This window comes from Leopardus geoffroyi, chromosome B1 (assembly GCF_018350155.1).
Source record: "Leopardus geoffroyi isolate Oge1 chromosome B1, O.geoffroyi_Oge1_pat1.0, whole genome shotgun sequence".
Classification (NCBI taxonomy): Eukaryota; Metazoa; Chordata; class Mammalia; order Carnivora; family Felidae; genus Leopardus; species Leopardus geoffroyi.
In genome coordinates, this window is record NC_059327.1 from 132,173,289 (window position 1) to 132,197,348 (window position 24,060).

The window sequence follows — 24,060 nt, forward strand, 5'->3', positions numbered from 1 at the left end:
TGAGAATGCCCAGGCATGAAGGACCAGGAAACCCATTTTTAACAAGAAGCCTTTGGAAGCGACAGGCTGGTCCTGCTGGGACCATGAGCCAGTACGTAGCTGGCACTTCCTTTTCACCTTCACCTTCAATAGCTCTAGCCTCTTATGATACCATGGGGAATGGGGTTATTTCCAAATCTGCTCTTGGGCTTCCTTCTCTCCTATTCCTAAAGAAAAGGTGACCATGGAAGACTAATCTAGTTTAAGGTTTGCCTTCACTTGAGGATGTGTGTGTGTGTGTGTGTGTGTGAATTCTTATTTAAATTTCTCAGTTCAACACCAATGGGAGCTGAATCAGTAATTACCAGAGAGTGTATCCAACTCCCCTGGGATTAGGCCCAGGAAAATCCGCTTTTAAAAGATCTGAAGACCATGTGATTATGCACCCTGCCAAGCATCCAGTCACTCTTGGAAGAAAGGGGGAAAAAGAGCTCACATCTGAACTAATTTTCTCCATGCTACACATAACTCAGGAGCACATAATCCATTACTTTTGGAAGGACACAAAGCACCCAAGCTTGGATTAGCTAATCAGTGGGAAGGGCTGTTATTACTACAGATCCAAAGAGTCTGCCCACAACTGGGTAGACACCTCTGCCAGCACCTGTTCTGTTGCATGTCCTGGTTTCCAGAAGCCTGAACCCAAGCCGCCCTACCTGCATTTGAGCCAGTCTGGGTTAGCACCCCAAAGCAGAAAGTCATAGAGACCAACATTTTCCACACTCTCCACAGGGCTCTGCTCTATGAAGTTAACTAATCCTTCTTCACCAAAAGGGTTTGAAAGGCATGGTGGTAGGTTCTATGTCACTTCCAACTGGAAAACTCCCTTGATATGCACAAGAGAATTTATTTTCACCTTTTCTAAAACACGGAACGTATTCTCTTCCTCTTCTGCCTTACTACAAGCTGCTCCTCTACTCTTTGAGATCCTGATCCCCAAGATACGGCTGTAGGCAGAGCCCACAATGGCTCCTAGCAATGCTCCACAAAGGAATCTCTTAAAAATGGACAGTCACAAACCAGACGATTCCTAACTCAAGCAACCTTACGTACTAACAAAGCTAAGGTTATCAAAGGCAACGTGGCCATTATGTTCTTCGATATTTTAGAGACTTAACAACTGGTTTAAAATCTGCTTGGTTCCATTTTTAGGAGGCAAACAAAACTGGAGACAGGCAACACTTACATTTCTTTTTAAGAAGAAATGATAAAATTACTTTTTCTCCTATGCTTGACCCTAACATAAGATATTCTGTTCATTGAGTTTCACCTCAAATCTCTTTTGGTATTCTGTTGTATGCCCTCTCTTCATTCCACCTTTATTTCTATCATCTGGTTAATTATGATTTGACTATTATATTTTATTTACTTATATTCAGTTTTATTGAGATATGATTGAACATATAACACTTTACAAGTTTGGGTATACAACATGTTGATTTGATATATATCGTAAAATACCACCAAAGCATTAACTAAATGACTCCATCACGTTACATAATTACTTCTTTTGCATAGTTTGAACATTTAAGATCTCTCTCAGCAACTTTTCGGTATACAATACAGTATTATTAACTAAAATTACCATGCTGTTCATTTGATCCCCAGAATCTATTCATCTTGTAACTGGAAGTTTGTACCCTTTGACCAACATCTCCCCATTTCCTCCCCCACAGTCCATGGTAACCACCATTCTACTCTCTGTTTCTATGAGTTTGGCTTTTTAGATTAAACATATAACTAATACCATATAGCATTTGTCTTCATCTGACTTATTTCACTTAGCATAATGCTATCAAGGTCCTTGCATGTTGTTGAAATAGCAGGATTTCCTTCTTTTTCATAGCTGAATAATCCATTGTATATATGTATATACACATCTTTATCCACTGACAGACACGTTGTTTCCATATCTTGGCTATTATGAATAATGCTGGAATGAACATGGGAGTGCAGATATCTCTTCAAGATCCTGTTTTAATTTCCTTTGGATATATACTCTGAAATGGGATTGCCTCTCCCCATTTTTTAATCAGATTGTTTGGTATTTTTGTTATTAAGTTGTACGATTTCCTTTCTTTGGATATGAACCCCTTTACAGACATATGATTTGCAAATATTTTCTCCCATTTTGTAAGTTGCCTTTTTATTTTGTTGATGGTTTCCTTTGCTGTGCAGAAGCTTTTTAGTTTGATGTAATCACATGTACTAATTTTTGTTTTTGCTGCTAGATTTTTGATGTTATATCCAAAAAATAATTGCCAATGTCAAGGAACTTCTTCCCTATTTTTTTTCTAGAGGTCTTACAGTTTCAAGTCTTATGTTTAAATGTTTAAGTCATATAGAGTTAAATTTGTATGAGTAGTGTGAGATAGGGGTCCAATTTCATTTTTCTGCATGTGGTTATCCAGTTTTCCCAACAACGTTTATTAAAGACACTAGAGTATTCTTGGCTCATTGTAAGATAGTAGCAGACTGTATATGCAAAGGTTTACTTCTGGTCTCTTGACTAGGTTCCATTGGTCTATGTGTCTGTCTTTTATGCCAGTACCATACTATGTTAATTACTGTAGCTTTTTAGTATAGTTTAAAACAGGAAGTGTGATGCATCCCAATTTACTCTTCTTTATCAAGATTGCTTTGGCTATTTTGGGTCTTTTGTGGTTCAGTACAAACTTCAGGATTTTTTTTTCTATTTCTGGGAAAAATGCCATTGGAAATTTGAAAGGGATTGCATTGAATCTATAGATGGCTTTGGGTAGAATGGACATTTTAACAGTATTAACTCCTGATCCATTAACATGGAATATCTTTCCATTTCTTTAGGTTTCCTTCAATTATTTTATCACAGTTTCATAGTTTTCTTTTACCTCCTTGTTTAAATGTATTCCTAAATACTGTTTTTGATGTCATTATGAATAAGATTGTTTTATGTCTTTTTCAGGTATTTCGTTGTTAGTGTATAGAAGCAACTGATTTATGTTTGTCGATTTTATATCCTATAACTTATTAATGCTAACTTTTTGTTGATGGGATGGTCAGAATTTTCTACATGTAAGATCGTATCATTTGCAAGCAAAGACAATCTTACTTCCTTTCGATTTAGATGCCTTTTATTCCTTTTTCCTGCCTGATTGCTCTGGCCATTGCTATATTGATTGAGTAGGATAGGTGAGAATGAACATGCTTGACCTGTTCCTGATCTCAGAAGAAAAGCTTTCAATCTCTAAACCTTTCAACATTGAGTATAATGTTAACTGTAGGCTTATCATATATGGCTTTTATTATGTTGAGGTATGTTCCTTCTATTCCCAATTTGTTGACAGCTCTTATGAATTATGTTGTATTTTGTCACATCCTTTTTCTGTATCTGTTGAGATGATATTATTTTTATCTTTCATTCTGTTTAATGTATCACATTTATTGGTGTGCATACATTGAACCATCCTTGCATTCCAGGTATACATCCTGCTTGATCATGGTGTACAATGATTTTAATGTGCTATTAAATTCGGTTTGCTAATATTTTCTTGAGAACTTTTGCCATAGATATTGGTCTGTAGTTTACTTTCCTTGTAGTGTCCTTATGCTTTGGGCATAGGGCAATGCTGGCCTCAAAAATGAGGTTGGTAGTGTTCCCACCTTTTCCATTTTTTGGAAGAATTTGAGAAGTATTCACATTAATTTTTCTTTAAATATTTGGTAGAATTCACCAGTGAAACCATCTGGGCTTTTCTTATTGGGAAGTTTTTGATTACTGAGTCAATCTCCTTCCTTGTTTTTTGGTCTGGTTTTGTTTTTATTTATTTATTTTGAGAGAGAAACAGCACAAGTGGGGGAGGGGCAGAAAGAGGAAGAGAGAATCCCAAGCAGGCACTGCATTGTTAATGCAGAGCCCTATGCGGGGCTTGAACTCACGAAACCATGAGATCATGACCTGAGCCAAAACCAAGAGTGGGACGCTTAACAGATTGAGCCACTCAGGCACCCCAGTTATTGGTCTGTTTTGAAATAGACATAAGTTGTATGTTTCTAAGAATTTATCAGTTTCTCCTAGGTTGTCTAATTTGTTGATGTATAATTGTTCATAAAAGTCTCTTATGATCCTTTATATTTCTGTAGTAGGAGTTGTAATATCTCCTTTGTCATTTACATAGTTATTTGAGTCCTCTCTCTTTTCTCTTAGTGTAGCTAGAAATTTGTTAGTTTTATCTTTCAAATAAAGATTGAAAGATCTTTATTTGATCTTTCCAGCTCTTAACTTCACTGATCTTTTCTATAGTTTTCCTGGTCTCTATTGCATTTATTTCTGCTCTGATCTTTGTTATTTCCTTCCTTCTGCTAACTTTGGGCTTAGTTTGTTCTTTTTCTAGTCTCTTAAGGTATAAAGTTAGATTGTTTGAGATTCTTCCTTTTTCTCAATGTAGACATTTATTGCTATAAACTTAAAACTACTTTTGCTGCATTCCACAGGTTTTGGTTTGTTGTTCCCATTGTTTGATTCAAGATGTTTTTATTTCCTTTTTTTTTTAAGTTTATTTCTTTGTTTTGAGAGAGAGTGAGCATGAGTGGGGAAGTGACAGATAGACAGAGAATCCCAAGCAGACTACATGGTGTCAGTGTGGAGCCCAACTCAGGGATCAGTCTCACAAACCATGAGATCATGACCTGAGCCAAAATCAAGATTTGGTCACTTAACCAACTGAGCCATCCAGGAGCCCCTATTTCCTTTTTGATTTCTTCTTTAACCTATTCCTTGTCCAGCATTATGAATAATTTCCATATATCTTTTGATTTTCCAGCTTCTGCCTATTGCTGGTTTCTTTTTTCAAAGCATTGTGGTTGGAAGATACTTGGTTTGATTTCTCTCTTTTTAAATATTTTAAGACATCCTTTGTGATCTATCATCATATGATCTTGGAGACTATTCCATATGCACCTGAGAAGAATGTGTATTCTGTTGTTGGATGGAATGTTCTGTATATATTGGCCCATTTGGTCTAACGTATAGTAAAGTCCAATTTTCCTTGTTGATTTTCTGTCTGGATGATCTATCCGTGTTAAAAGTGGGATATTGGGGTGCCTGGATGGCTCAGTCAGTTGGGCATCCGACTTCAGCTCAGGTCATGATCTCACAGCTTGTGAGTTCAAGCCCTGCATCGGGCTCTGTGCTGACAGCTCAGAGCCTGGAGCCTGCTTAGGATTCTGTATCTCCCTCTCCTGTGTCCCTCCCTTGCTTGCACTCTGTCTCTCTCTCTCTCTCAAAAATAAATAAAGATTAAAAATAAATTAATTATTTTTAAAAAGTGGGTTATTGAAGTCCCCTACCATTATTATACTGTTGTCTATTTCTCCTTTCATATCTGTTAGTATCTTCTTAATGTAATTAGGCACTCCAATGTTAGGTGCATATATAACTATGATTGTTAGATTTTTTTTTTGGTGAATTGACCTCGTCAGTATATAATGACTTTCTTTAATTCTTGTTAACATTTTTGGCTTAAAACCTATTTTGCAGAAGTATAGCTACTCCTGCTCTTTCAGTTTTCACTTATGTTAATATCTTTTTCCATCCCTTCACTTTGAGTCTGTGTGTGTCCTTAAAGCTGAAATGAGTCTCTTATAAGCAACATATAGTTAGTTGGGTCTTGTTCTTGTTTGTATACTTGCTTGCTTGTTTTTTCATCCACCTAACTACTGTATATCTTTTGAGAATTCAGTACATTTACATTTAGAGTAATTATTGATAGGTAAGAACTTACTAATGCCATCTTACTATTTTCTGGCTGTTTTGAAGTTCTTCCTTTCTTCTCTCTTCCTACCTTGCTTTGTAAATTGATGATTTTTTTCAACATAGTATGCTTTGATTTCCTTTATCTTTTGTGAATCTACTGTAGGTTTTTACTCTACTGTTACTGTGAGAAATTTTCAAATTTATGTTAGAATAAATTCTTAGAAATTATCTGGTCCAATCTCTTCATTTTGTGGATGAAGATCCCAAGCACCAGACATTTAAAATAACTTGGCTATTTCCATTCAAAATTAAATGAGACAGGGGATGCCTAGGTGGCTCAGTTAAGCATCTGACACGTGATTTCAAGTCAGCTTATGATCGCACAGTTTGTGAGATCAAGCCCTGCATCTGGCTCTGCGCTAACAGTACAGAATCTGCTTTGGATTCTCTCTCTCTCTCACCCTCTCTGCCCCTCCCCCTGCTCACAGACTGTCTCTCTCAAAACAAATAAACATTAAAAAAAATTAAATGAGGCATTTTTTTGTCCCTCAAACTTAATAGCAAACTTATGCATGTTATTAGATATTTACTAAATAGAACTTATTATTGGAAAGCTACTGTTCCCTACCACCTTTAAAAAATTTTTATTTTATTTATTTTAATATATTTTCAAGTTAGCTAACATACAGTATATATAGTGTGCTCTTGGTTTCAGGGGTAGCCACCTTTTTTTTTTTCTTTTTATTTATTTTAAGAGAGAGAGTGTGAGCAGCAGAGTGGCAGAGAGAGAGGGAGAGAGACAGAATCCCAAGCAGATCATGACCTTAGCCCAAATCAAGAGTTGGATACTTAACTGACTGAGCCATACATGTGCCTCACACCTTTATTATTATTATTATTATTATTATTATTATTAAAGTTTGTTTATTTGTTTATTTTGAGAGAGAGAGACACAAGCGGGGGGGGGGGCAGAGAGAGAGGGGGAGAGAGGATCCCAAGCAGGCTCTGTGCTGCCAACAGAGAGCTCCATGTGGGGCTCAAACCCACAAACTATGAGATTATGACCTGAGCTGAAATCAAGAGCTGGACACTTAACCGACTGAGCCATCCAGGTACCCCTCCCTGCCACCTTTAAACCATCTATTAAGTCTGGTAAAACAATACATTGTAATTGTTTTAAAAAATTTATTGAAAGGGGTGCCTAGGTGGCCAATCTATAGGTCTTCTTGGGGAAAATGTCTACTCTGTTCAGGCCCTCTGCCCATTTTTCAATTGGATCAATTTCATTTTTGGTGTTGAGTTATATAAGCTCTTTATATATTTTGGATATTAACTCCTTATCAGATTATCATTTGCAAATATCTTCTCCCATTCAGTAAGTTGCCCTTTATTTCTTCATGGTTCCTTCATTGTGTAATAGCTTTTTTAGTTTGGTATAGTCCTGATAGTTTATTTTTGCTTCTCTCTCCCTTGCCTGGGGGACATTCTAGAAAAATGTTGCTAAGGCTGACATCCAACAGATTACTACCTGTGTATTCTTTTAGGAGTTTTCTGATTTTGTGTCTCATGTTTAGGTCTTCAATCTATTTTATTTTTGTATAGGGTGTAGGTGGTCCAGTTTCATTCTTTTGCATGGAACTGTCCAATTTTCCCAACACCATTTATTAAAGAGACAGTTTTCCCCCCCATTGTATAGTTTTGCTTCCTTTGTTGTAGATTGTCCATATAAGCATTGGTTGTTTTTGTTTGTTTATTTTTGAGACACAAAAAGAGAGAGAGAGAATCCCAAAGAAGGCTGTGTGTTGTCAGTCTAGAGCCAGACGTGGGGCTCAAACTCAAACAGTAACATCATGACCTGAGCTGAAATCAAGAGTCAGACGCTTAACCAACTGAGCCACCTAGGTGCCCCTGTTTTATTTTTTTAATGTCACAACCAACTTGAAAATAGCCCAGTGAATGCTAAATCAGGAAAACAGCAACTTAAAAATGGTAGGAGAGCTTTGGTATTTTACTTGCCCTGCTCAGGGATGGTCCTAAAGATGACAGCCTAGATTTCTAGTGTAGGACCATGATCTGTGGCTTCAGAGGGAACAAAGCTGATCTTGTTCTCAAAAAATTGTGTTTAATTTTTGAGTATAGTTGACACACACTGTTAGTTTCAGGTTTATAACAGTGATTTAATTTCTCTATACATTATGTTATATAAGCATGGGTTTATTTCTGGGCTCTTTATTCTCTTCTATTGATTAATGTGTCTCTTTTTGTGATAGTGCCATACTGTTTTGATTATAATAGCTTTTTAATGTATCTTAAAGTCTAGGATTGTTATACCTTCAGCCTCATTCTTTCTCAAGATTGCTTTGGCTGTTTGGGGTCTTTTGTGGTTTCATATCAATTTGATCTAACAATTAATTTGTTCAATTAATTTGTTAATATTTTGATAGGGATTGCAGAGAATCTGTAGATTGCTTTGGGGTAATACAGACATTTTAACAATTATTCCAATCTATGAGCATGGTATATATTTCCACTTGTTTTGTCATCTTCAATTTCAATGTTTTATAGTTTTCATCTCCTCAGTTAAATTTATTCCTAGGTATTTTATTCTTTTTGGTACAATTGTGAATGGGATTGTTTTCTTAATTTCTCCTTCTGATACTTGGTCACTAAGTATATAGAAACAGCAACATATTTCTGTATATTAATTTGGTATCATACAAGTTTACTGATTCATTTATTCTAATAGTTTTTTGTCAGAGTATTTAGGGTTTTCTATAGTTAGTATCATGTCATCTGCCTATACTGATAGTTTTACATCTTCCTTACCAATTTGGATGCTGTTTATTTCTTCTTCTTGTCTAGTTGCTATGGCTAGGACTTCCAGTACTATGTTGAATAAATGTGGTGAGAGTGGACATCCTTCTCTTGTTCCTGGTCTTAGAGGAAAAGCTTCCAGTTTTTCACCATTGAGTATGATGTTAACTGTGGATTTGTCCTATATGGCTTTATTATATTGAGGTATGTTCCCTGAAACACACTTTGTAGAGAGTTTTAACCATAAACGAATATTGAATTTTGTCAAATACTTTTTCTGCATCTGTTGAGATATGATTTTATATTATCCTTCATCTGTTAATGTATCATGTTGATTGATTTGCAGATATCTAACCATCCTTGTATCCTTGGATTAAATCCCATTTGTTTGTGATAATTGATCCACTGATTTATTTAAACATATCCTTCCCACGCCCCCCCCCCCCAATTTTTTTGTGAGAGAGCACACATATGAGCGTGACAGGGGCAGAGAGAGAGGGAGAGAGCGAATCTCAAGATGCAGGTTAGAATTCACAAACTGCAAGATCATGACATGGGCCAAAGTCTGACGCTTAACTGACTAAGCCACCCAGGTCTCCTGGTGAATGATCCTTTTATGTATTATTGAATGTTGTTTGCTAAAATTTTGATTTTTGCATCTATGTTCATCAAGTAGTTTTTTGGTTTGCTTTATAGTGTCTTTAGTTTTGGTATCAGGGTAATGCTGACCTCTTAGAATGAGTTTTGAAGCTTTCTTTCCTCTTCTGGTTTTTGGAATAGTTTGAGAAGAACAGTTGTTAGCTCTTCTCTAAATGTTTGCTAGAATTCACCTATGAAGCCATCTGGTCCTGGACTTTCTGTTGTTTTTTGATTACTGATTCAATTTCATTAGTAGTTGATCCATTCAGATTTTCTATTTCTTTCTGATTCAGTTTTGCAAGATTGTATCTTTCTATGAATTCATTCATTCTTCTTAGTTGTCTACTACTTTTTCATAGTAGTCTCTTATAATCCTTTGTTTTTCTGTGGTGTCAGTTGTAATTTCTCTTTCATTTCTGATTTTATTCAAGTCCTATTTTTCTTGATGAGTCTGGCTAACAGTTTATCAGTTTTGTCTTTCCAAAGAACTAGCTCTTGGTTTTGCTGATCTTTTATATATATGTATATATATAAATGAAATAGAGGCGAAAAATAGAGGCCAAATATATAAATGAAATAGAGGCTATACACACACACACACACACACACACACACACACACACACACTCTCTTCTGCTTTGATCTTTATTATTTCCTTCTTCCTAACATCTTTGTGCTTTGTTATTTTTCTAGTTTTTTTTTTTTTTTTTTGAGTGTAAGGCTGGATTGGTTGAGCTTTTCCTTGTTTTTTGAGGTTTAAGATAGACCTGTATCATTATAAACTTCCCTCTTAGAAATGCTTTCACCATGTCCCAAAGTATTTGGACTGTTGTGTTTTCATTTGTTTCCATGTGCTTTTTTAAAAATTTCCTCTTTGGGGCGCTGGGTGGCGCAGTCGGTTAAGCGTCCGACTTCAGCCAGGTCACGATCTTGCGGTCCGTGAGTTCGAGCCCCGCGTCAGGCTCTGGGCTGATGGCTCAGAGCCTGGAGCCTGTTTCTGATTCTGTGTCTCCCTCTCTCTCTGCCCCTCCCCCGTTCATGCTCTGTCTCTCTCTGTCCCAAAAATAAATAAAAACGTTGAAAAAATAAATAAATAAAATAAAATTTCCTCTTTGATTTCTCTGTTGACCCTTTGGTTGTTTAGTAGCATATTGTTTCGCTTCCATGTGTTTGTGGTTTTTTCTAGTTTTTTTTTTTCTTGTAACTGATTTCTAGTTTTATGCTGTTGTGATCAGAAAAGATGTTTAATAGGATTTCAGTATTATTACATTTATTGAGGTTTTTGGAGCCTAACGTGATTTATCTTGGAGAATGTTTCACGTGCACTTGAAAGGAATGTGCATTCTGCTACTTTGGGGTGGAATGTTTGATATTTATCTGTTAAGTCCATCTAGTCTAATGGGTCATTCAAAGCCACTTTATTGATTTTCTGTCTGGATGATCTAGCTATTATAAATCAGGTGTTAAAGTCCCCTAATATCATTGTATTACTGTCAATTTTCCCTTTATGTCTATTAATATTTGCCTTATGTATTTAGGGGCTCCAGTGTTGGGTGCATAATCATAACTAGTATATACTCTCTTGTTGGATTGATCCCTTTATGTAATATCCTCCTTTTTCTCTTGTTAATCTTTGTTTTAAAGTCTATCTTGTCTCAGGGGCACCTGGGTGGCTCAGTTGGTTAAGCGTCCAACTTCAGGTCAGGTCATGATCTCACAGTCCGTGAGTTCAAGCCCTGCATCGGGCTCTGTGCTGACAGCTCAGAGCCTGGAGCCTGTTTTAGATTCTGTGTCTCCTTCTCTCTTTGACCCTCCCCCATTCATGCTCTGTCTCTGTCTCAAAAATAAATAAACGTTAAAAAAATTTTTTTATAAAAAAAATAAAAAAATTAAAAAAAATAAAGACTATCTTGTCTGATATAAATATTGCTTATCCCAGCTTTTCTTCACTTCCATTTGCATGGAGTATCTTTTTCCATCCCTTTACTTTTAGTCTGTGTCATTAAGTCTGAAGCAAGTCTTTTGTAGGTGTGTAAGCAGAATATAGGTGGGTCTTTTTTGTTTTGTTTTTTTAATCCACTCAGTTACCCTATGTTGTTTTATTGGAACATTTAGCCCATTTAATTATTGATAAGTATATACTTATTGCCAATTTGTTAATTGTTTTCTCATTATTTTTGTAGTTCTATGTTCCCTCCTTCTTCTCTTGCTCTCTTCCCTTGTGATTGATGACTTTCTTTAGTATTACACTTGGATTCTTTTCTCATTACTTTTTTGTGTATCTATCAGAGTTTGTTGGTTTGTGGTTACCATAATGTTCATATACAGTAAAACCTTGGTTTGTGAGCATAATTCGTTCCAGAAACATGCTTATAATCCAAAGCACTTGTATATAAAAGTGAATTTCCCCATAAGAAATGGCAACTCAGATGATTCCTTCCATAACCCAAAAATATTCATATAAAAATGATTACAATACTGTAATATAAAATAAGGAAGAAATTAAAAAATATAAAGAAAAATAAGTTAACCTGCACTTACTTTTGAAAACCTTGATGGCTGGTATGAGGGAGACAAGAGAGGGGAGGGTTATTATTGCAGGATGACTTTAGCTAACACTAATGGAATCTTTTTCTGCATGGGGGCCATTGTATATGTTCACACGGATGTTGACAGCAGTAAAGTATTAATAAACTCTTGTCATATACTGTATTTAATGTAACTGATAATAAGGCAGCTGAGGAAAGGGTCTATATCTGAAGGCAGGCTGCCCTACAATGAAGCAAAGCATTCCTTGTATGGAAAAGCAAAAAACTGTCCATACATGCTTTGAAGTGACAAAAAATACACTAGTTCCAGTTGTGGGCACCTTCCGAAGTTCTGAAAAATCACAGATTTCTGCCAAACACTGCGGCCTGAGACCAAGCATCCAAGCATGGGAGACAATTACCCACAATCCCACAGCAAGAGAGAGAGAGAACCACTGGCTCGGTTGTGATCATGTGACAGTGTCACGTACTACTACTGCAAGACATCGTTTTTCAAGTTAAAATTTCTTACAAATGTTTGCTCGTCTTGCAGAACACTCACAGAAGTTACAACCCAAGGTTTTACTATCTATATTGATGGGCACTTAAGCAAATTCTCACAAGAACTAGATTTTTACTTTCTACCTCCACATTTTATGTATGTCATATTTTATATCCTTTGTTTTGTGAATCTCTTAACTAATTTTTCAGGTATCATGGATTTTACTATTTTTGTTTTTTAACCTTCACACTAGTTTTATAAGTGCTGTATGTTTGCTTTTACTCATACATTGGTTTCCCCCCCCCCCCCCCCCCTTCACAGTTTTCTTCTAATTATGGCCTTTCCTTTTCTGCTTAAAGAATCCCTTGGGGGCGCCTGGGTGGCTCAGTCGTTAAGCATCTGACTTCCGCTCAGGTTATGATCTCATGACCAAGTCCCATGTCTGGTGAGCTCAAACCCCACATCAGGTGAGCATGAGCCCCACTTCAGGTGAGCTCAAGCCCTTCTTCGGGTAACACACAAGCCCCGGGTGAGCTCCACTTCTCTGTCACTTGTGGGATTCTCTCTGCTCCTCGCTCACTTGCACTCTATCTCAATAAATAAATACATTAAATTAAAAAAAAATCTTTTGAACATTTCTAGTAAGACTGGTTAGTGGTAACGAACTCCTTTATCTTATGTATGTGTGGGAAACTTGTGATTATGAATGATCACCTTGTCAGGTAGCGTTTTCTTGGTTGTAGGTTTTTTCCTTTCAGCACTTTGAATAGATCATACCACTCTCGTTTGCAGTTTCCGCTGAAAATGAGCTGATAGCCTTATGGAGTTTCCTTTGTATGTAATTAGTTGTTTCTCTCTTGCTGCTTTTAAGATTTTGTCTTTATCTTTAATCTTTGACATTTTAATTATTATATGTCGTGGTGTGGATCTCCTTGGGTTCATTTTGTTTGGGGTTCTCTGTGTTTCCTGGACCTACATATCTATTTCCTTCCCAAGATTAGAGAAGTTTTCAGCTATTATTTAAGTTTTCTCCTTTTTCTCTCTCTTCTCCTGGGACTTTCAAGAATATGCATGTTACTATACTTCACACTCTGATAGAGATCCCTTAACCTAGCCTCATTTCCTTTTCTGTTTTCTTTTTGATGTTCAGCTTGCATGTTTTCCATTACCCTTTCAGATTGCTGATCCATTCTTTGTGTCCTCTAATCTACTGTCGATTCCCTCCGGAGTATTTTTCACACAATTATTCTTCAACTGTGATTGGTTCTCTTGTATAATTTTCATCTCTTTGTTGAAGGTCTCACAATTCACGTACACTTTTCTGAAGTCCGATAAGCATCTTTATGACCATTAGTTTGAACACCATATCAGATAAGTTACTTATCTCCATTTTATTTAGTTCTTTTTCTGAAGGTTTGTCTTGTTCTTTCATTTAGAGCATATCCCTCTGTTTCCTCATTTTGTTTGACTTTCTGTGTTTCTATGAATCAGGCAGAACAGCAACTTCTCTAAGACCTGAGGAAATGGCTTTGTGTATGGTCATCCCATGTAGATTACACATTCCTTTTGACTTTGGTTAGCCAGCTAGAGCGGTAGCAGGTGCAGACTAGAGTCCCTGGGCCACTCGGCACTGGGGCAGTCCTGATGGGATGGCGAGAACTGGAGTGGGCACAGGTTGAGGGGTCCCAGGGTACTCCACACAGGGTGTGCCCAAAGCCAAAGTGGGTAAAGCTTGTGCAAAGGGGTCAAGGGTATTCCATACTGGGAGTACCTAGGTGTGGTAAGTGGAGCTGAGGTGTGCCATGCTGGGAGGTCTTGGGATACTCCTTCCCCAGGGTTCTGGCAAGACAACTTGAGCCAAAATAGGTGAAGGCCTGGGGTATTCTGGGATACTTTGCACCTTGGTGAGACCACTATAGTTCTATGGTGGGTGTTGTCCAGGGGTGTCCCAGTATACGCCATACTGGGGCCACCTTGTGCAGTCTCCTTTAGGGGATGGCCTGGCCCTACTTCTATGTGCACTATCAAGGTGGAGGGAGAATGTAAACAATGGTACTCACCTGCCTCTTAGACTCCAAAGAGTATTCTGCAGCTCCCCCACTGTTTGGTAGAGCTCTAAGGCTCATTCTTTCATATTGTAGTTGCTCATTAAACCGTGGTGTTTTTTCCCGATGCACCAGGGTAGCCAGGGCTGGTGTGGTCTGGGGCTCAGGACTTGCTGAGGGCAGTGAGGTGGTTAGGGCATCCAGACACTGCTCTTTCCTGTGCTGGTGGAGGAGAGGCCATAAACAGTGGCACTTGCCAGCTTCTCCAACATCCCATGGTTTGGTGGAGGGTTAGTTCCTTTATATTGTAATTGCCCATTTAAGCCACAGCTTTTTTCTGTGCCCCAGGACAGACAATTCTCAGTCCCTAGTACTGTCCTCCCTGCTGCAATTCACAGCATTGGGAGTAGGGTTCTTGTTATCTCTATAGATAGGTATAGGCTTGGTGTGTCCATACAGGCAGTGAGTTCACGGTCTTCCTGAGCTGCCATCTTGGACTATCCCTCCATGCATTTTTTTTTTTTTTAATATGGTTTCCATACAACACCCAGTGCTCATCCCAACAGGTGACCTCCTCAATGCCCATCACCCAACCCCCTCCCTGCCACCTCCCATCAACCCTCAGTTCTCAGTTTTTAAGAGTCTCTTATGGTTTGGCTCCTTCCCTCTCTGTTTTTTTTTTTTTTTTTCCCTTCCCCTCCCCCATGGTCTTCTGTTAAGACAGATACCATATGTTTTCACTCTTATGTGGATCCTGAGAAACTTAACAGAAGTCCATGCACTCTTCTACTTCTGCTGCCACCCTCACTGCTTTCAGAGTGGCAAGGGCTGACTCCTCCTCCACATGCACCCTCCGCATCCACAGTTTTCTTCTTAAAACCAGGCTCAAGTCCTATCACTGCCTCCTACCCCACCCCACAGTTCGGAACATTTTGACAAATCCTGCTTGGCTACCAACTCAAGTTCCAATGTTTAGCCTGGTTCCTCAGCACGAAAGCTACTTTCTTTCCCCTCAGTCTTATTTACCATTCTATTTCCTCTGATGCTTTCTTCAAATTGTTCCTGGCCCTTCCCTAAATATGCTCCCATGTTCAAGCCTTTGCTAAGGCCTTCTCCTCCATGCAAAATGCCTTTTCACTCATCACAACCTTCAGAAATCCCATCCATTCATAAGGCTACTTGCTTCCCCGATCCTGGGTACTGCCCCTGCTTTCTTTCCCATTCCCCTAGTGCTTGCTTTTACTTTCTTATAACTGGAACCAAATTCAACCTTGTATTATTTGAGTAGATAACTCTTCTATTGAAAGCAAGCTACTCGTTCTGCAAATACAATAAGAAATAGTTTTAAGTTAAAACACCAAATTTATTGCATAATATTGAACTATATGCACACACATAGAAAATAAACATTTCATATAACTGTATATCTTTTTTATTCTTGTATTATAAAGACTGAAAAAACTACCAATTTAGCCATTGAAATAACTTTTAAAACCAAAAAAAAAAAAAAAAGCAAAATCTACATCCTTCATTGAGATTTGATGCTGTATCACGGTTCATAAATACTTCATTTTATATAAATAAGTCTTTCCTCTAGTGACTAGGAATTTAAAATTAGGCTGACATGGATTCTTTGATCATGTAGAATTTTCTTATCCCATGATGAAGAAGATTGAGCATGTCATTATTTTTGATACATATATTTGCTTTAAACACAATCCCCCCTGAAATCCCACTGTAAACAAACATTTCAAATGCAATAAAGATCCATAATATAGAATGTCCTTAAGTGTTAGCAATTAGGGAAAAGGAAAAAAAAATAGAAATTTTGCCATTTAAATAGAAATTAAAAAAATAGACTGCATGCATCCACTAGAAGGAGAGGAAGGGAGCATTAAGTCAGATAACAACAATGGGATGAAGAGCAAAAGGGAAGGAGAGGAAGAAAAGAGAAAGTGGTAGAAGGTATAAATTGATAAGGAAAGAGGACAAGAAATTTATTATTTCTACTTTCCTTGGAGAAGCAACTTGCTCCAGAAGCGAGATAACCGAAGGGGTGGGGGGGTGGTCTATCACCTCACCTTATTGTCGAAGGTACTTGGCTGAACAACAAAACAAAATTTGGCTCAGCGGCAACGCTAAGCTGCTCTACACATCTTTAAGTAGGTCCAGGCAGAGCCAGGGGGAGATTGCTAGTCCCTCAATAACTTCTTGTAAAGCAAGATGTGTTCATAAAGGCTCCCACAAATTCTCAAGAGTTCAGCCAAAGTAATGGACCCAGATCCAGCTTCCTGGAATTGGGAATTTCTGAAGTAGTCCTTTCCCCTTTAGTCCTTACAGTAGGGCTGCAACAAGCCAGAAGCATTTCCAAGTCTGCAGAGAAAGGAGACGTTCCGCACGTGCAGGTGAAAAAGGACACATTAGTCAAAATCATTCTTGCAGAGGAATGAGAAGAGAGGACAGGAAGCACTGTGAGGAAATATCAGGGCTGAGAGAGACATCTGGGAAGTAAGAGTTTAAAATTCCACTGCCATTGTATCCAGCAGAGTGCAACATACTCACAAGTGCAAGGAACACTACTAGGTAATTTGGTTTAAAGACAAAAATGCCTCCCATATTAAGAGCCAATTTTTCACCCCATCCCTAACCCCTGATTTTTCAAAAGGGTTGCTTACTGCTCACAAGCCCAGAAACACATCTACTGGGTTCAGGATTCAAAAGTCCCAACTCACTTATACAATAAAAAAATAGAACTCCCTCCCCATGGTTTTCTGTATGGGCCTCAATGTGGACACCGAGGAAGGGAGGGAAATCTGGGGCAAGCTGGGGAGCCTCAAGCCAAACTGAACCCCTCATAGTTGTCAAGGGCCTGGGTCAGCCGTGCACTCAGGATCTCTTTGCTGCTGTATTTGGGGAGATCAAGAAGATTGTAGCAAGTGTGGGCCACGGGCAAGTACTCCTCCCCGCTGGCTGTGGACTGGATGACGATCTGCAGGCTTGCCATGCCATAGATGGGGATCCGATCACTGCCCGTCAGGAACACTGAGGAGAAAGGGAACCGGCATTACCAGCTGCGCCACGAGGAGCTGCTCTCCGCAGAAAGGAGAGGAAGGTGTGACACCCTGTGGATCGCCTGAGAAGTACACTTTCATGTGCCAATATGGATGGCATTCATATCGATACATGCTTGTTCTTACAAAGCAAAAGAGACTGCCTTTCAAATCCTGTTTTTTGGTTATATATGGATAAAAATTCTGTTTTTCACTGGCTAATTTCAGACCCTGATTGTATACTGATACAAATAATCCATCCAATTGAAAGATGCTCAAAAATGCCCTCAAATAAAAGATGGCCTCAATCAAATGTATGTCCTCATAAATGTTATGAGCCTTCACAGAATCCAAGAGGAAAGGAATTGCTGATATAGGAAAAGATGAGCTTACCTTAGGGGAAACCAGGAAGAAGACTATAACCTACGTGACCTCAAGGTCTCCTCTTACCAAGTGTCTAGTGCATATAACCCTCCTTAGCTAATGAATATCCATTTGGGATCTGTTTGCTCCTTTCCCTATTTTTTTAAAACAGAAGAGCTGACACTGATATTGTTAGACATCTCACTCTTGTAACACTGTGACTTGGCAAAAACAAAACAAAACAAACAAAAAAAACCGCAGCTGTCTTTCTCTGTTTTCTGGCACTACATAATCTCAGAGTTAATTGCTGGAAATTACTAGAAACAAATCACTGGTTAAGGAGCACTTTCAACTAACCTATTACCTGAGGCTATGATATGTAAACATTCTTGCCAAAATCTGTAGTTACTAAAAATTTCCACAAGTCTAATGATCCCGGAAGAGAAAAATGTCTTTTAAGGAAATCTCCATGACCATGAGCAGGCTCCTCTTGGTTGTTATAGCCCTATGAGCTCCCTTGATACACTTTAACCTATTTGACTTATATGCCACTGATTCCCAAGAGCCAATGTAACTAGGCAGAGGGGAAGCAGGGCTTTTTTTAAGCATTCTTGTGTGAGCCCAACTTCCTCCATCCTTACTCCATGGAAGCATAAGAATGTGGAGGTAAATCCTGCATTAATATTAATATACGCTCATTCTTATAAAGCAAAAGGGACTACCTTTCACCTCCTATTGTTTTGTTTTATATGGATAAAAATTTTATACTATTCACCGGCTAATTTCTGGTCCAATTATATACAGTCACAAAGATTTCAACTATTTTTAAAAGGCTGAATTTGGGGACACCCGGGTGGCTCATTCGGTTAAGCATCCGACTCTTGATTTCAGCTCAGGTTATGATCCCAGGGTCGTGGGATCAAGCCTGCATTGGGCTCTGCACTGAGAGTGGAGCTTGCCTGAGATTCTCCTCCCCCCGCCTCCCTCCCCCCTCACCACCCCTCTGCCCCACTCGTTCTCCTTCTCTCTCAAATAATATAAAATAGAATGGCTGAATTTGTTCACCTAAACTCGGCTTCATTCTCCTTTCCAGATATTACCCTTCTTAAATGCCACCCAGCCAGTGATCAAGGACCATATATTATAGGCTTCCATGTACGTGTAATGTCCAAAACAGGCACACCCACAGAGCCAGAAAGTAGACTGGTGGCAGTGGGGAGGAGGTGCTGTGAGAGGTTGGGAAGAAATGCAGATTGATTAAAGAGTTCAAGGTTTCTTAAGATGATGAACATGTTCTAAAAATTATTGATAGTTTCAAAACTCTGTGAATATACTAAAAACCACTGAATTATACACTTTAATTGGGTGAGTTGTATGCTTTGTGAATTATATATCTCAATAAAACTATTAAAAACGATATCTCCCCAGTTATATCTGCAGCGGGCACTGTAAAATCTTCAAAAGTCTAGAGAGATAAGGGAAGTTAATCAGATTCCATCAAAATAATATTTAAAGGTATCACATATAAAATAACTAGTATTTTTAGAGCAGTGGAAAAATCAATGAAATGTTTTTCTTCCTTGATTCAACACATCCTGTTAGGCAACAAATACTGAGTAACAAGCTGTGTTTGCCTGAGATACCATTAAGACAAGAAGTGTAGATTATTTCCCTTATTTACTCTTCTCCATTTAAAAGAGTTGACCTTAACCTATGGAGTACATCATCCTACACCATATGCAACACTGAAGTGTGGACAAACACCATATTAACATTACTGATACTTACAGAGAAACTTCTTCTTCTTTTCCAATGGAAATTCATGAAATGTTTCCCAAAATAGTTTCACAGTGGGATGTGTGGCTGAGTAATCACCCTTGTAGATGGCAGTCTGCCCAAAAAAGACAAAAAGAAAAAAAAAAAACCTATCTTAAAGGAGAGGACATACATGTATAGAGGACATACATTTGTGTACCATTTGCAGTTGAGACTAAGAAAGAACCCCTGAGATACAGGAAGCCTCTGATTCCTATTCAACCACAGAACACTTGGAAGACCATGCTCTGGGCACAGCTACCCAGGCCACTGCTGCTTCCTTGGAGGTAAAGACAGTGCCGTTTGTGCTCACCTCTTCTAGTTCTTCCCAGTTGTAGTTGCTGTTCCCCACCATCATAGCCCTTAGTTCTGAAGGCTGGAAGAGCTCGAGCACCTTGCCACCACACACTTTTAGGAAGCCACTGGAGAAGGCTGTGTACCATTCGTGAACTGAGATTTGGAAGACATAATTCACATAAGCATCCACGAATTCCTGCCTGCCAGAAGACCAAAGAAATAGAACACATTTAGCCCAAAGTCTTACAGAGTTTATCAAGTTCACCTTCTAACACAGAGGTTGAGAGAGATTAAAAGTGGAATTTCATCAAATTCTCGCACCATGAGGCATCTGTAGGTTACTGCCCAGCCCTAGGATTCCACGAGAGTTTCAGGTGATAGGGGAGCAGGGAAGCCAGGTAGGAAGGGGAGGAGGCAAGGCAGGTAGAGTTGTACCACTGACTTTATTTTACCTAAGGAGCTCCAGATTTCATCCTGCTTATTAGGGTCCTACTTAAAATTTAGTTTGAAAAAAGTAAAGACTCTCTGCTTAAAAAAAAGTCTAAGATAATGACTCTAGGCTTCTTCCTTTCTCTTCAGAAACGAGTAAAGTTAAACCATCTGATATTTGCATCCTCACCTATTCTAAAAGGTAATTTCTGGAAAGGACTGTCTTATACAATGGGTTCCAACTGACTAATAATCAGTCAAATGCAAATTAAGACACTAACTTCCTGCAAGTCTGGTTCACAGCAAGTTGGCTTCCTGGGCTGCAATTGTAGATAAGGGATTGGTTTTCTAGGCAGGTTTCTGCAGATTGCAGGTCAGAGTTCTATTTTCATATATGGTCTGGCCATCATCTGTGTGCATTCAGTGTCTCACTAGTGGGAATGTAAACTGTGAATTGAGACATACACATCTAGGAGAAAAACTTACCAATATCTAGAGAAGTTGAAAACGTAAAAACCTTTTGACTGAGCTAACCCTACTACCAGGTGGGTGGCCGAGAGAGACTCTCATGTGAGTGCACAAGTACACAGATGTTCACTGCACCATCTTCTTATAATACACAGAATTGTAAGACACAAAACTAAATATCCACTAATATGAGAATGGACAAAAAAAGATGGTATGGTCATATGACAGAAACCATTTAAGCACAGCACTCTAATGGAATTAACTATACCCGTATTTATCAAAATGAACGGAATCTCAAGAACAATGTTTAAGTGAAACCCAAGTTTTTGAATGTTAAGTACAATATGATAGCATTTACTAAGTTGTTTTTTAACGTTTACAACAATACTATCTATAAGAGTCAGAGGCTCTGCCACTTACAGCCTGTGACCCATGGGTAAGTTATTTAATCTCTTTGTGCCTCAATCCCTTCATCTGTAAAATGGGAAAAGTAAGAGTATAAAACTCATGGGACTGTTATAAAAATTAAATGAGTTAATCCATGAAGAGTTCTTAGAACCAAGGCTGCTTTATAAATATTAGCAATTACTACTGCTGGTGGAAATACAAACTGGTACAGCCACTCGGGAAAACAGTATGGAGGTTCCTCAAAAAATTAAAAATAGACCTAGCAACTGCACTACTAGGTATTTATTCAAGAGATACAGGTGTGCTGTTTCAAAGGGGCACATGCACACCAATGTTTACAGCAGCGCTGTCAACAACAGCCAAAGTATGGAAAGAGACCAAATGTCCATCAACAGATGAGTGGATAAAGAAGATATGGTATATATATATATACACACAATGGAGTATTGCTCAGCAATCAAAAAGAATGAAATCTCACCATTCGCAACTACGTGGATGGAAGTAGAAGGTATTATGCTAAGCAAAATTAGTCAGAGAAAGACAAATATCATATGACTTCATTCATATGAGGATTTTAAGACACAGAATAGATGAACATAGGGGAAGGGAAGCAAAAATAATATAAAAACAGGAAGAGGGCAAAACATAAAAGGCTCTTATATATGGAGAACAAACAGAGGGTTCCTGGAGGGCTTGTGGGAGGGGGGATGGGCTAAATGGGTAAGGGGCATTAAGGAATCTACTCCTGAAATCACTGTTGCAATATACGCTAACCTGGGTGTAAATTAAGCAATAAATAAAAAAAAAATCCTCAATTTACTAAAAAATAAATATTAGCAATTATTTTATGGCTTATGGCTTTAAAATCCTGTTTATGAGTATGAAATTATATATGTGGTATATATAAGAAATGTGGTATGATTTTTTAAAAATAAAACTATTAGGGGTGCCTGGGTGGCTCAGTCAGTTAAGCATCCAACTTTGGCTCATGTCATGATCTCACGGTTTGTGGATTTGAGCCCTGCGTCGGGCTCTGTGCTAACAGCTCAGAATCTGGAGCCTGCTTCAGATTCCATCTCCCTGCCCCTTCCCTGCTCGCTGTCTCTCTCAAATATAAAAAATAAAACATCAAAAAATTTTAAGAAAAAATAAAATAAAACCATTAATGGAAAAAGATTTTGGTCTTAATATACCCATATATAAAAACATGAAAGAAAATGTATCAAATTCCTAAGTGTTTTGTCTGTATAAGAAAAGAAGGTGTGGGGGCGCCTGGGTGGCACAGTCGGTTAAGCGTCCGACTTCAGCCAGGTCACGATCTCGCGGTCCGTGAGTTCGAGCCCCGCGTCAGGCTCTGGGCTGATGGCTCAGAGCCTGGAGCCTGTTTCCGATTCTGTGTCTCCCTCTCTCTCTGCCCCTCCCCCGTTCGTGCTCTGTCTCTCTCTGTCCCCCAAAAAATAAACATTGAAAAAAAAATTAAAAAAAAATAATTAAAAAAAGAAAAAAAGAAAAGAAGGTGTGAAAGAGAGGAAAGGGATCAAGAAGATGTACGGGAGTCTCACTGGCATCAGTCATTGTTTTATCACAAAATCTGAAACACATACTCTGTTTACTCTGGTTCGTGGACACAAAGATGTTCGTCATCTTAGTCTTTGTACTTTTCTATATTTTAACTTTTTTCTAAAAATTAAAAAAAATCTGACCTTATAAAGACAGATACTTTCTACTTCTCCTTCACCGTGGGATACCACTTCATAACACTACACTGAAACATCCTGCATTTCCTCCAAGCAAACACGTCTTACACAATCACCATCTACACCCATAACTAAACCAACAGACAGTATAATACAGCGGATAAGTGAGGCAGATGGGGATTCAAATACATGCTCTGCTGTGTATATGCTAACTACTAAGCCTCTCTTTTCTCATCTTTAAAATGGGTTAAATGTTCAGTTTTTAAAATAAAAGCCATTAAACTAGAAAGATTATTGTACATCTTAACCACAGATGCTAAAAGTTTCTCACAGGCATCCAATGCACAACTTATCTAAAACCCATTAGATAAAACTAAAGAGGATTTTCCTGGTACAACTGCCTATGAGAAGCACCATCAACAGGATTTTTTCTTATAGACCATCACGGTTAATTTTAGGTGTCAACTTGACTCGGCTATGGTACCCAGTTGTTTAGTTAAACATCAGTCAAGATGTTGCTGTGAAGGTATTTTTTAGATAGGAACAACATCAGAGACTTTGAGTAAAGCAGATCAGTCTCCATAAAGTGGGAAGCCCTCATCCAGTCAGCTGAAGGCCTTAAAAGACTTCGGTCTTCCACACCCTCCAAAGAAGAAGGAATCTGGCTTCCAGACGGCCTTCTGACTCAAGACTGCAGCATCCACTCCCGTCAGAATGGTCAGCCTGCCAGTCTGCCCTGCAGATTTCCAACTTGCCAGCCTCATAATTGTGTGACAGATTCCTGAGGATCAGTATCTCTTTTTGTCTTTCTTTCTATATATATGCATGTATACACATCCATATATGTTCCCTTTGAGCTGGGGTATCAGTTTTTCCCTGCCTACAAACTCTAACAGAAGCATCAGCCCTTCCTAGATTTCAAGTCTGCCATCCTTTGGACTAGAACTACAACCATTGGCTCTCCTGGATCTGCAGCTTGCTGACTGCAGATCCTGGGCCTGGTCTGCCTGCATTTATGTACACGTGCACACACACACACACACACACACACACACACTCCCTACTGGTTCTGTTTCTCTGGAGAAACCTAACAGATCATGTAAATATCATCTAAGTTAGGTAGGGGTGAGAGTTAGTTTGATTAACCCTGAAGTAAAATTCTTCCACAGCTGTGAACCCGCATTGTATCTGTACGTATATATCTCCTATTGGTCCTGTTTCTCTGGAGAAGC

At 38.5% G+C, this 24,060-nt stretch overlaps 1 protein-coding gene across 4 annotated transcripts in view; it reads right to left on the reverse strand.

The window, feature by feature from the left end:
• Positions 1-15,643: 15,643 nt before the first annotated feature.
• The window catches only part of HERC3 (HECT and RLD domain containing E3 ubiquitin protein ligase 3), a 112,082-nt gene continuing 103,665 nt past the window's right edge, over positions 15,644-24,060 (reverse strand). For all 4 annotated transcript variants that reach the window (XM_045473159.1, XM_045473188.1, XM_045473178.1 and 1 more), the window contains exons 24-26: positions 19,843-20,026; positions 19,503-19,605; positions 15,644-17,343 (exon numbers count right to left, since the gene is read on the reverse strand). In XM_045473159.1, the coding sequence (XP_045329115.1) occupies positions 17,135-17,343; positions 19,503-19,605; positions 19,843-20,026 (496 nt within the window). In that variant the 3' untranslated portion in view covers positions 15,644-17,134. The remainder of the gene's footprint in view (positions 17,344-19,502; positions 19,606-19,842; positions 20,027-24,060) is intronic.